Here is a 14,704-nt window from a genome sequence, read left to right on the forward strand (position 1 = left end):
CCTCAACTATAGATTTACATACACGTATATATTTGGCTTAGGCTGCCATGAAAATTAGTTTGCATTTTCTGAGTGTGCATTAATAGGTAATGGAAAGAGATGCTAGATGACAGGAAGAAACCAGCCTTCGTTTAACATTTTTCTCAAAGGTTCTTTTTAGATAATACAGTTCTGCAATTAAGATGTAGCATAATCATTCTTCCATTTTGTTGTGTACTATAATTTAATTTTTAACAGTCTCTTCCCATGACTGGTGTTCCTCTTTCTTCCTTCACCCACATAGAAACTGGTTAGAAGGCATACATTGTAGAAATAATACAAAGACTAAAATTCAACTTTACATAGTCTGGAGAAACAAATGAGCCTCAAACCAAACAGGTCCAGACAAGTCATAGGAGAGCCAGTGTTCAACTTGGTGATAAGGACTCCTATCAGCAACTCTATGCCTACTTGTTTTGAGGAGGCATTTATTGAAAAGCAAAATTGGCACCTGTAGTCCCAGCTACTCCCAGGACTGAGGCAGGAAGATTGTTTTAGCCCAGAGTTCAAGACCAGCCTGAGCAACATGGTGAAACTGTATCTCTTAAAAAAATTGCTGACTAGGAAGTGGAGATGGTGATTGTCAGGAAGGAAGTTTGATTATTGATTATGTATAGTTGTTTACCAAAAGAAAAATGATACATTGTAAAGGACAGTATAAAAGATTTTATGTTTTACTTTTTAGACTAAGTCCTCACTTAGACTCATTATATTACAGGGGCCTCATTTTAAATTTCGGATCCTGTGTAACAGGGGTCCCAAACCGCCAGGCCAAGAACCTGCCACACAGCAGGTGAGCGTCAAAGGGCGAGCATCACTGCCTGACCTCTGACTCCTGTCAGATCAGCAGCCACATTACATTGTCATAGGAACGTGAACCCTATTGTGAACTGCGTGTGCGAGGGAGCTAGGTTGCGTGCTCCTTGTGAGAATCTAATGCCCGATGATCTGAGGTGGATCAGTTTCATCCTGAAACCATCCCTGCTGTCCCCACCCTCACCCGCAACTCCAGTCTGTGGAAAAATTGTCTTCCGTGAAACTGGTTCCTGGAGCCAGAAAGGTTGGGGTCTGCTTCTATATAAACACAAAAAAATAATTCTTGTCCTTCCGAGACAGGGTGATTTTAAATGACTTCCCATTTATAATCTATGCTGGTATATTTTTACCAGGCACTTTGTTGTTTGGATTAGGAGAATCCTGGCACTGTCCTATGAAAGCTTCATCAGACTTACTAATTTCTCATTCCATTCACTTCTGTAGCCTCAGTCATACCTAATATGATATCAAGAGAGATGGACAAACATTTTTTTCCCCACCATAGCTTTATGAAGTTTTAGTTCCATCAGGAATTTTTAGCTATTGTTAAATCATCATCACTAACTAGTTTATCTATAAAAGGGTCTTTGGGAGCAACAAAGTTTATGATGAATTCTTACCACAAGGAATTCATCCAAACATTCCTGCAGCTGGACTCCTGGTTAACCAGTTTATAAATATGGTTTTATGTAGGTGGGAAACAACCTCAAAAACAGTGTTTCCAAAAGTCACTAAGTTCAGATTTACTTCCAGACATCTGATACTACTAGCATTCCCTCTCCCACAATGTTACAAAAGTTACATGTTTTAAATTGGGAAGGCCAGCTGCAGAACATTAAGTTTGTTTCCAAAGTGTCCAATTTAATTCACAAAAGTATATTGAGCTATGATTCTCCCATTTGTTGTATTTAAACATCCATTCAGGTCAAGAAGTTTATAAACTCAGACACTAGACAGGATATAGAGGTAATACTTGTTTTTGCTTTGGTGCAAGGATCCCAAAGCATTTTCAGGTGTCATTTTCCTCTTCTAACAGAGTTGTTAGAAGTTGCAAGAAAATGAAGATGACTGAAATAGCCCATGTCCTATGTCAGATAAAAGAGCTATAGAAATTAATTGCAGTTTAAAAAGGATAAAGGAAAAATAACCTATCAGCAAGAAGAAAGACATACTATCCGTTTTATCTCAATAGATCTTTGTGATCTCAAGATACTGTCTTATTGGAGTCAGTCTTATGGAATGAAGCTACAAAGCAAGAATATTGAATTCTCAACTTGCTTTTATTTTTGCTGTTAACTTGTTGAATAATTTGGGGCTTACCAAATTGTTTAGTTTTGTAACTGTTGTTACTAATGAAGATTTTGTTGTTTTTAACTTTTATATTGGAGTATAACACACATATAGAAAGGTACACATAGGTATACAGCTCAACTCTTCGTAGACTGAACACCCATATATAACAAATATGCAGATGATGAAACAGAACATGACCAGCACCCCAGCAGCCACCTCCCTTTCAGTCACTTAACCCACACTCCCTCCTCAAGGGTAGCCACTGTTTTCATCCCGAAAATTATGGATTAGTTGGGCTTGCTTCTGCTGTTTATCTTATATCTGGCTTCTTTCATTCAGTATTATGTTTGTGAGATCTGTCTATAATATTGTGCATGGTTATAGATTGTTCACTGTTGTTGTTTTTTATTGTTTCATTGTGTGACTAGACCACAGTTATTTATACATTCTATTTATGGACAATTGGGTAGTTTTTCCAGATTTTTATTATTATGAGTAGTATTGCTATGAACATTCCAATAGACATCTTTTGACACTACTGTTGAGAATATACTTAGGGATAGAATTGTTAGGTCTCAGGGTATGTTTATGTTTAACTTTGGTAGATCTGCCAAATAGTTCTTCAAAGTAGTTATACCTATGCTGTTATATTGAATAAAGCCAAACTATTTCTCATCTTCTGATAAGGGTTGTGAAACTTATTAACACAGGTGTTTCAAGTACCTCAGAGGCACATACTTGAGAAGTAAAGAATAATCGTGGAATATTCCCCATTGGTGCATAAACTCAGATGATAATTCTTATATCTAAATTCCAAGACATACAGTGAAGACTTAAAAGAACATACTGGCTAACTCTGCAGTTCAGCCTTACCCTAATGAGAGGATTCAAGTTGAGTAACCATGAGCTTTAGACAGAAGGCGTTGTCTCAGTTGTAGTCAGAACTGAAATTTTAAGTTCATGTTCGTAGGTGTAGAATCTCTTCTGTGCACTTGTCATCTAGAGTGTGACAGTAGGGCCCAATTTGTGGCCAGTTATAAAGTCTATAATGTTTCACATGAGCCTTCCAGCTTCATTGGATTTCTCTAACAGTGCATTCTCACAGGCATGTCACTATGATTTAGTCACTTTTCCATTATTTAGAACTTACGATCGAAAACTTTCTGTACTGTTACCTGGCCCACTATGTTGTCTATACCATCTACTGTATCATATATACTAAGATTTGTTTCCAGAAGTGAGCTCCTTGTGAAACTGCTGACCACAACTCATGATGGCATTCAATAAGTCATTCTCGTCATGACGTGATTGAATTCTAAAGCTTACAGTTTACCTTTTCTAAGTACCCAAAACCATTCTTTTTGGTGCTGGTTTTAGTCAGAGACAAAATGACAGGATTAAAAAACTCTTGCAAGCATCTATCTTAAACTTACGGTGGAGTCTCTATGGAGGGACCTGGAAGATTGGAAGCAACTCAGACGTGTGTTGGGGGGCGGTTGGGTGTGTGTGCGTGCACATGCATATACAGGTAGCTGTCTAGTTTCCTCTTAGAGTCATACGCTGCTAAGTGTCATTAAGTTCAAGTATACTGAATATGGAGTTTATATCATCTGAGAATTAAATTTATTTTTAAAATGTGTCCATCACTTCAAAGATTTGCTGGGGTCCTGTCACAGGTTGGTATTTTGGTATATTCTCTAAATAGCATTGATGAAACTCTGTCATTAATTCACACCATTCTGAAAAGTGTGAAGTTCTTAATTTGTATCACAAATACTTGCTCTAGACCATGCTATTAACCCCACATATACAAAAAGCAAGAAAGCAGGGTATTAATGAGGAAAATGTGATGATCTTTGGACAAGTAGGACAATGAACTTGATTACTTTTCCCCTACCTACTTTTGGTCATACCATTTAACCCATCCCTGTTTTAACTTGTGTTACAATCTTTCATTATTGCCATTAGTATCCTGATTTTAATGCATTGGAATAATATGTATTCTATTTGTTGGTGTTCAAAACTAGCCCTTCAATAAACTCTATGCTTAGAGTTCACATTAGTTGTCCTCATGTGACTAGTGGTGTTTAGACTTGACCTTAGCCTGAAATAATTCAAGGCTAATCATAGATGTCAGTAAATTCTAGATTATAAGACAAGTTACTGTCAGAAAATGCTTTTTTATATTTAAAAATGAGTGCTTCATTAAACCAGTATAAATAGTACTAATTCCTTGATTCTAATTACTGTCATAGTATTTCAAAAAATGATTGGTTTTAGAGTAATATTTTAAGATGATACAAATACTCAGTTATACAATAGTATTTATTCCTACATATGGGTTCTTGAATAAAATGTTTAACATAAGTGAATACGTAGGTCCTTAATGAAATTAGATACCATGAATGAGAATCAGCAGAAACAACTGAACATAGAAACAGATGCACAAAGACTTTTAGCACTGGAATTATAAAACACAGACCATACAATAGTTGATTACTGTGTTTAAAGAACTGAAAACAAGCTTAAAATGCCTTCAAGTAAAAAGATTTTATGAAAAGTGACCTGGCAACTATAAAACATGCTGAGAGAAATTTTAAAAGACCTAAATAAATGGAAATATATACTGTGTTCATGGATTGGAAGACTCAATATTGTCAAGATAATAGTTCTAAAATTGATCTATAGATTTAAATCCCAATTGGAATTCTTACAAGGTAATTTTGAGATTTTGACAAGCTAATTCTAAAAGGTATATGGAAATGCACAGGACTTGAAACAGCCAAAACAATTTTGAAAAATAACAAAGTTAAAGAACTTACACTAACTAATTTCAAAACTTGCCATAAAGTTACAGTAATCAATGCAATGTGATATTGGCAAAAGAATAGACTGTGGATCAGAAAACAGAATAAAGCATCCAGACATAAATCCATACATATATGGTCATTTGATTTCCAGCAAAGATGCCAAGGCAATGCAGTGGGAGAAAGGATAATCTTTTCAGTGTTGTTGAAACAACTGGATATTCATATAGAAAACAGTCTTAACCCTTACATTATATCATATATAAAAATTAATTTAAAATGGATTAGACCTCAACAAAAGAGCTAATATTATAAAGCTTCTAGAGGAAAACATAAAATCCTGATGACGTCAGGTTAAGCTGGTTAAAATTTGTTAGGCCACAAAGGCATAAGCCATTAAAAAAAGAATGTAATAAATTATATTTTAAAATTCAAAACTTTAGGTCATCAAAAGATGCTATTAAGAAAATGAAAATTCAAGCCTCAGGCTGTCACATGACCTTGAGCAATTCACTGTACTTCTCTGAGCATCTTTTTTTTTTTAATTTATAAAGGTTATTTTTGTGAGATTATGTATATTGTAAAGTTTCATGTAAACATAAGACATTATTATTATAGTTTTCAGAGCCATCAGCATTGCTCTGTAGCTGCAGACATACATACATACATTTATTTATTTATTTATTTAAGATGGAGTCTTACTCTGTCACCCAGGCTGGAGTATAGTGGTGTGATCTCGGCTCACTGCAACCTCCGCCTTACAGGTTCAAGCAATTCTTCTGCCTCAGCCTCCCAAGTAGCTGAGATTACAGGCATGCGCCACCACGCCCAGCTAATTTTTGTATTTTTAGTAAAGACAGGGTCTCACCATGTTGGCCAGGCTGGTCTCGAACTCCTAACCTCAGATGATGCACCTGCCTTGGCCTCCCAAAGTGCTGGGATTACAGGTGTGAGCCACTGTGCCCAGCCAACTGTAGACATTGTGACCTTGTTCTCTCTGTACATCACTTTTCACCAGGAGGAAGTAAGACAGAAAAACCAAACACTTGTCCCTCCATGCATGTGTGTACTCCATAAGACCACTGTAGCTCTTTTGCAGCAGCCTTTGCAGTTACAAGGAAATACTCTTCTTTCTGTGAACTTTGAAGCCAAAGTGTTATAACTTAAACTTGAATATCAGAAAATTCTAGTGAATTTTTAGAAGCTTCCAGGACCTAACCCAAGAGGATTCTTTACTTTTTAGCCAACCAAAAAACTACACCTCTTTTGTTAATCAATCTTAAAACCAAGTGTCTTGGACACAAATTTAAAAGTAGCTTCCTATTAAACCCTATTTCTGGCCTCAGAGAAAGTCACATTCTTTTTAAATGTCCATGGATAAAAGCTAATTCACTCTACCTATGTTTTTGAGCATGTGTATTGCTCATTATTATAGAAGGCATTGTAAGGGTAATAAAGGTGAATAAAAAGTGGCTTCTACCTTCAGAGAGCACACAACTTAATAAAGAAGAGAAAGAAATAAATCCCATCCTTCTGCCCGTTCCTCTGCCCTTCTCCCCAAAAACGACAGGATAAAAATTTGAGCATTGAGATAAAAGAACAGTAAAGTACTTTGGGAGTTCAGAAAACGGAGACATATTTGTAGCTGGGAAAATAAGAAATACTGTATGGAGGAGATGGCAATTAAGCTGAACATTGAAGAATGAAGATCAGGTTCAGTAGATGGAATTACTGAGAAGGGCATTGTGGGTAGAAGAAACAGATTGAGGAAGAATGGAGGGAAGTGGGTGACAGGCACTGTAGACCATGTTTAGGCAAATGTGAGCAGATATACTTGAATGCAACCTTCATTTTTAAAAATTTAAAAGTCACAGAAGCTTAAAGTAGCTTTGGCTTTAAAGTATGTAGCCTTAAATAGTAAAAGAAAGGCTTACATATTATGTGTGAGACAGTAGGAAGCAATTGTAAGTGCTTAAAACAGGAGTATAATATGATCAGAAATGTACTTCAGATAGCCAAAATTAGTGGTTTAGAGGGGAAACCCTAGAATTCAGGACACTAGATAGGAAGCCATAGCGGTAAGTAGCCATGAGGTCACAAAGACCTTGAGAGATCGGTGAAGAACTGGAATAATTTGATCATCAGCCCCGGGGCAGAGGAGGGGGAAAATGTCATGAAGAAAAGGAGTGGTCACAAGGTATGTGAATTACAGCAATAAGTCAACAGCAATTAGAAGAAGACTGAGAAAAGGTTTGGTAATTGATAATCATTGATGATCTAACATAAAGAATTTCCAGCCGGGCGCTGTGGCTCACGCCTGTAATCCCAGCACTTTGGGAGGCCGAGGCAGGTGGATCACAAGGTCAGGAGATCGAGACAATCCTGGCTAACACGGTGAAACCCCGTCTCTACTAAAAGTATAAAAAAAAAATTAGCTGGGTGCGGTGGCGGGCGCCTGTAGTCCCAGCTACTCGGGAGGCTGAGGCAGGAGAATGACGTGAACCCGGGAGGCGGAGCTTGCAGTGAGCCGAGATCGCGCCACTGTGCTCCAGCCTGGACGACAGAATGAGACTCTGTCTCAAAAAAAAAAAAAAAAAAAAAGAATTTCCAGTTGAGTGATGGGGTGGAAGCCTGCTTACAAAAGATGAAAGACTGAGTAGTTGGTAAGGAAGACATCATTTGCCTTTTTTATTCTTATTCTTGCACGTGTGTCCAGTGAGTTTTTCAGAAGCTACGTGCTGTGTGATAATATAACAGATTGAATGCAGAGACAGATATAAGAATTCAGATGTCTTCTGATAGGCTAGGCTTTAATGAGATTTGCAGAAATTTAAAACATTATTACACTTACTAAATTTTTTTTTTGTTTTGGAAAATAGTTATTTTTCATTAAAATGTTATTTATATTAACATGAATGGGTTTATTGTTTTTAAATTCATGTTTTCTTAGTTTTAATTCCTAATGCAATAAATATCAAGAGATATAATCTACATAAAGAAAAACTCTTTGGTGTCCTCAGTAATTTTTTAAAAAATTATTTTAGAGCGGGGGTCTCACTATGTTGCCCAGGTGGACTTGAACCCTTGGGCTCAAGCAATCCTCCTGCTTCAACCTCCCAAGTGGCTGGGACTACAAATGTGCACCGTTGCACCAGGCTAATATTTAAGAGCGCAAAAGATCCTGAGATCCACAAAGTTTGATAATCACAATAATGAAATAATCTACATGTTTTATAGTTATGATTATGAAGACAGGGAAAACCAATTCTGGTGTTTGTGAAGAGGAATAGATTTTTAAATGGTATACATGCTAATCATACTCTGGAAAATTACCAATGTTTTGGTTATAGACTGGCAGTGACACATCCATATTTGACTGAAGATTAGAAAGGAACGTAGAAAAATGAATGCATTTGTTTTGTTAGGTGGCTGGGATGGGGCATTTGTTTATTTCCACTCATTTATAATAATGTATTATACAGTAAAAATATTTTATTGCTTATGCAAATATACAATGTAATATAATTATTCATGCTAACATTGAGGTTAGTAGGTAGAGTTCCTATGTCATTTATATTTGTCTTTAGAATTATCCAGAAAAATTAAGGATTTTTTAAAATTATTTATGGGGCTAACCAAATTAGTTTGTATTCCACAAGTATAGTCTTACAGCCGGAAGAAGCTGCATGCCTAAAAACTAGAGGAAATCCAGTTGGGATTAGCAAACAGTTGCCTAAATCTGTTCACAACGTGGATGATCAACATTATAGATAAATAAAGATCTGACTTTATTTTTTATACAAAGGTCTATTAAAAACATATCTTATGTTTTATTTCTGTTTTTAGGAAATGACTATACCCTGGTGCTTAAGGAGAGCAGAACTTGTGTTCAAGTGTGTCAAAGGTGAGCATGATCTTATCTCTGACAACCACCACCTGTATTTCCTCCCAAATATGGAAAGTTGAGCAACCCAGAAGAAAGAAGTGAAAGATACCCCTGTCATCTATTGCTTCCGTTAGATAGTTTAGCAAGTAAATATTTCATAATAGGCTTTTTTAGTTTTATTTTTCTAGTCACAAAATAAGTCTCCAGCCCCTTTGAAATACAAGGCTATTTGGACATTAATTAGATTTTGTTCTGCTGCTAGCTTGCTATTACCTTTATTCTCTTAAAAAGAAAAAACTCGAGCCACATATTTATTAACTTTTAATAAGCTGTCTTGGCTTCATTGTATGGAGACTAAATTGGATTGGAGAAATCATAAATAAGAGCATGTTGACAAAACTGTTAAACCTCTCTGGCACGAAGAATTAGGGATTGCAAACATTTGTTTGTCCTTTAGGCGTAGCCTATCCTACAGGCAAATGGCTCCCTAAAAAGTCAAGCCATGAAGCCCCACAATGAAAATTCAGTTAATTTCAGTAAGCGACGGGTAGGTTTGAAGGCCGGAACTTGTAGTGCAGCAACATCTGTTTTTCTATTTTAGGTTTCATGATGGAAATGGCTTCATGGGATGGAGGAATTTCTAGGACAGTGCAGTTTCTAGTACCACAGGTATGTTATCTGAATAGATCTCACCCCAATTTAATCTCTTTTATTAGATTTCTCACAGATAGAGCTAGGCACCCTGCCCTAAAATCCTAAATATAACATAAAATACGAATCGCTTTCTGTTTTTTAAGGAGAGAAGTATTTGGATGTGATAAAGGCACTTAGTTTATTGTCAAAGATATCAGCATCTACCACTCAAGGGATTTGTTGTTTAACCCCTAAACAAAACTTGACTCATCATTCCTTTGTTTTTCTCCACATTCGTATTATATAGATTATAAAGGGTTCTTAAATAAGGACATTAGCGATAATGATTCTGTATTCTGTGAAGAACTTAGCAAAATCAGTGGTTTTATATTACTGATTACACTAGTGTTACAGAGAGGTTTTTCTATTACTCAAACTTACTATTTGACAGAAAGGACATAAGTTCTCAGAAGATGGAGCCAGAAAACCAGCCCTTGTCCATAGCCATGCAGTTATATCAGTCATGAAAGATAATTTTCACATATTGCACTCACATATTCCTTGTAGAACTAGGTCCATATTTTAAAATACTTCTAAAATTATTTTAAAAATCAATGATTTGACAAGTGCAATTATTATTTTTTCCTCTTACAGAGTATTTCTGAAGAAATGTTTTATCAACTTAGTAACATGCTTCCCCAGATTTTCCGAGTATCATCAACACTCACTCTGACATCCAAGCACTAAACCCTTATAGATTGACATGCTGGCAGGAGATGATTGTTCAACTCTCCAGGAACTTGTGCTATGCTGGGAATCTGTCAAGCAAAAGATGCCCAGAAAGAGAACCTGCAACTGAATCCACAAATCAAGATACATGTCTGTGAAACCATTCCAAAAATTTATATACTGCACAAACTAGTGATCAACCCCTAACTTAAACACTTAAAGTTTCTTTATGAATTTCTCTTTTTTTTCTTCTCCATGTTACCTGTGAATATTAGTAATCTAAAACTTTGTATTTATCACACATGGATACTTGCAAAAGGAAGCTTGATTATATTTACATGGAGGCATTTGACTTTTTCAGAAGGCTTGACTCATATCAGGTGCAAGCCTTAATTAAACATGCAGATAAAATCTTCCTTTTACTTTATTTGCCAAAACAAAATTTAAAAGCACTGAAATATACATTGCAAGTACAAATTTCCTGTGAAAATCTTTTTATAGAAACACAAATGTATGAGACAAATGTGCTTATTCTTTTAAACTCTCGTGTTTCAGAACCCTCCTTTTAATCTACTCCTTCTAAGGATGTACAAGTTAGAGTCAGAAGACGTTTCGGATTTTTTCCGTCTCTCTCATCCTCCCTCTGTGACCTTGCATTTGCGTGTTGATAACATTTCATGGACTGAGAAATAGTGTTCTTTTTTGCAAGCTTGGTGTCAAGATTAAACCAGCCCCTGGCAGTATTTTAGTGCTCATCAACATTGTGACAAAGAGACAAGGAAGATCATTTTTATATTTCTGTCCTCCCTGTGTTCTCAGCTTGCTTAACCACTCTTCTACCTCTTGCATTTCTTTGCGGATAAATGTATCCCCATTTCTGCCTCTTCTCTATTTCCCCTCCTTTTCCATTCCTTTTCCTTACAGCACGACTTTCTCAGGTGTTGCATGTCATATATTTGTCCCATCTATAACATATTTTCTATGAGTGGCAACTCCATTAAACAAAGGCATTTACAAAAGCACACGGGTGTTTAGAAAAGCAATAGTTTCATCAATTCCAAGTTGTGTGGATATTGTAACTGGCCACAAGAATGAAATGGAGGGCATTTGGTGTCATAAGATGGCATGTCTTGATGACAAGAAACAAAATGTCCTTCATTAATATGCCTCAATGTAATAACTATTATAGAAACACTGTTGGCGAGCAGAGTGCTTTCCTGTAACAGAATGTGTCTTAACTTTCTACTCAAGGGAAGGTGTGTCCGAGTAACAACACTAAAGACAACCCTAAGGAGAACACCCACTCCAGCAGGATGTCCATTAGACCCTAAAATTCTCCAGATTATTTGTCAGGGAGCCTGGCGATTCTGCCAAGAAGGCAGGTGTTCCGCCCTTCGAGCCTATACAGTTCTCTTGGAGAAATTGTCTTTCAGGCACCACTGTTACCACTGAGACTGATTCTAATGCAAAGCAGGGAAGACAGAGGCAGAAACCAGGAGAGTGGTAGATCAGTGCAGCCGAGGTATCAGAATGGAGGAGCGAAGTTTCATTCACGGATGTTTGTTGGATGCTGCTGCCCAACTCTTCCTTTGTCACTGCTAGGCTATTCTACTAAGTTACTTATAAACTGGTGGCTTTAACTGAGGGCTGTGTAAAGGTACTATCTGGCATATGAAATCAGGATAAATTTATCCAATGTCCGTTTTTCACAGGCAACTGTGTTATAGAAGTATTAAAATTGGAAAAATCATGTTTACGGTGTTGCCACTGATGGAAACACACAAACACCAAGCTAATAATAAATATATAATTTTAAAAGCTAATTATATGCACTTAAATGGTGGGAATTTTAGTGATGCAGTAATTGAGGAGTCTGGAGTTCTGTATTTGGACCAAGAATTATGAGACAAGGATCTTTTTCTGAGTGTTCTAAAGGGCTTCTTGGCCGGGAGTGGTTTCAAGCACTTCATGAATGATGTGAAGAAGGTACCTTAGGCTGAGACAGCATTCTAGGTATAGGTGGCTCTCTGTTCAACCAACTGTGGATGGAAAATATTCTGAAAAATGACAATAATACAACAATAAAAATTTTAAAAATACAATATAACATCTGTTTATGTGGCATTTACCTTATGTTTGGTATAAGTAATGTATAGATGAAGTATATGGGAAGCTGTGTATAGGTTATATGCAATTCCTACACCATTTTATATAAGAGACTGGAGCATCCAGGGATGTCGATATTGGCAGGGGGTCTGGAACCAGTCTCCTGCAGATACCAACGGACAACGGAGTAAGGCGCAGATAGGAGCAGAAATAGAATGGAGGCCGGGGTGAATGGCCAATAAGTTGAGAGGAGCTGACCACAAGAGTCCTTGAAGATGGGGAGATGAGCACAAACATTGGCATTGGTGAGGATTGTGAGTTAGAAGTTTTCTATTTGTATAAACAGTTACATATTCCTAAATGGCCCTCAAGGCCTGAAGAGTGTGCTTTGGGAATCAGGCAGAGACACTGAACCTGAGGTCTCCATTCTGTGCTGCTGTTTCCCTCCCTTCCCCCATTTCTGCTCTCAAAGCACCACACAAGCAAAGCCATTGATCTAGAAGTGTGGCGCCAGCTGTTTCTCAGCATGACTGGGACCAGAATGGAAGAAATGCATGAGAAAGAATGTCAGTGGGAAGAGACTGAGCTTGCCTGGGAGTTGGCAGATCTCTTACTGGCACAGTATACACCATCATTTGTGTCACTTCCGTTGGATCCTGGCTAATTCTCACAAGAAGAAAACATGTTTCGCAAAAGAAAGATGAAATCACGAAACATTTCTAAAAGCTCTAAGGGAAAATTCACAGAACTGTAGAAAGGACCCACCAAAGTTAGAGACTGGAGCCTCAGGCCTATTTTCCAGTTTCTTTTGTTTTCTATTTTTCAGTTTCTAGGTGAAAATGGCTGCTTTTCTGTGACTTAAGTTTTTCCATTATATGAAGTTGGACTAATTTGCTCAGTAGGAGGAATAGAAGTATAAAATAATGTGAAACAAAAAGAATACAACACCTATTTGGAAAAAGTACCATGTTGTCAGAACCTTTTAAATGAGTGGTTTTCTATCCTTTATTCAAGAACCTTTCATTATCCATCCCATCTTTGCCCGAAATGTTTTGAGAACATAAACAGTTGGAATTATTTGAGCAATCTTTTTTATTGAATCAAAGACAGGATGTCTGGAGAGAAGCTTCTGATTAGCAAATGGTACATAGTATTGTCACCTACAGTGATCACCGTGCATTCTCATGCGTAGTATTACCACATAAAATGCAAGAATTATCATTGTGCGATCCCACGCAAACTTGCAAAAACAAAGCCTTGGTGTTTGACTTAACCTGTGGGACATCATCCAAGTGAAATGTATTTTTTGAGAGATTCTTTAGCTCAGTAACATCTTAAAGGATCACTAATTCCAGGAACCCCAAGCTAGGAACCACAACCTTGGACAGAAATATTTACATGAGAGTATGTTACAAAGGGAAAGCAGAGATCAAGAAAACATAAATAGCAGATTGACCCTGAGACTCTCGTTCAGTAAACAGCCAGTGTTTACTGAGTTTCTTCTATACACAAAGGCATAGTGCAAGCAAGATTCAGCCTCTAGAAGGTTATACAAAGGCAATGGGACTTGTAAAGACAGACGACTTGGCAGGCTTTTCTGTGATCTGTGATGCTGATGATCTCTAATAACTAAAATAAAATTTCAGCTAAAGCAGGGGAAAGGAGGAGTAACCTCCTGAGGTTGCCTGCAGGACCGATATGTGCTTATAATGTCCTATTTAAAGATACACGGATAAAATTACCATACACTTCAGATCTGTCTTGCGGTTCATTTCCTGTGTTCCTACAGGAAAACGGTTCTGGATATGTCCAAATGGAAGACGTATCAGGCTTTCTCATATATCCGATTCTAAGGCTGGCTGAACTTCATACTATATACAGTCAATCCTCATTAGTTGAAGATACCACATTTGTGAAATCACCTATTCACTAAAATTTATTTGTAACTCCAAAATCGTTAGACATTTACAAAAGCATCCAGTCATTTACAAAGACAATAGATTCATCCCATCAAAGTCATGGGGATGTTGTAACTGGCCAACAGAATAAAAAGCAGGGCCTGTGGCAGCACTTTCAGGTTATCTGTGGACATGTTCAGAGCACCAAAATGTTTGAGTCGCCCAACACATATGTTCCCAGCTTACATGCAGCAAGGTGATGCTCTGCTGCCTTATTTTAGCTTTCATAGTGCAAATAAATGTCCCTTTCGTGGGTCATTAGCACCACGTTGTTTTTTGTTGTTTTTTTTTTTTTTCCATTGCTTTGTGTTGGTCATTTTGTTGTTCAAAATGGTCCAAGCATAGTGGTCAAGTGCTATCTGGTGTTCCCAAGTGCAAGAAGGTTGTGATGTCCCTGATGAAGACAGCACATGTCTAGATAAGCTCTGTCCAGGTAT

At 37.1% G+C, this 14,704-nt stretch overlaps 1 protein-coding gene across 5 annotated transcripts in view; it reads left to right on the forward strand.

The window, feature by feature from the left end:
• Window positions 1–12,307, forward strand: part of C11H12orf4 (chromosome 11 C12orf4 homolog) — a 51,471-nt gene extending 39,164 nt beyond the window's left edge. For all 5 annotated transcript variants that reach the window (XM_025403526.1, XM_025403524.1, XM_025403525.1 and 2 more), the window contains 3 exons: window positions 8,802–8,859; window positions 9,443–9,510; window positions 10,129–12,307. In XM_025403526.1, the coding sequence (XP_025259311.1) occupies window positions 8,802–8,859; window positions 9,443–9,510; window positions 10,129–10,221 (219 nt within the window). In that variant the 3' untranslated portion in view covers window positions 10,222–12,307. The remainder of the gene's footprint in view (window positions 1–8,801; window positions 8,860–9,442; window positions 9,511–10,128) is intronic.
• Window positions 12,308–14,704: the final 2,397 nt, after the last annotated feature.

Source organism: Theropithecus gelada, chromosome 11 (genome assembly GCF_003255815.1).
Source record: "Theropithecus gelada isolate Dixy chromosome 11, Tgel_1.0, whole genome shotgun sequence".
NCBI lineage: Eukaryota > Metazoa > Chordata > Mammalia > Primates > Cercopithecidae > Theropithecus > Theropithecus gelada.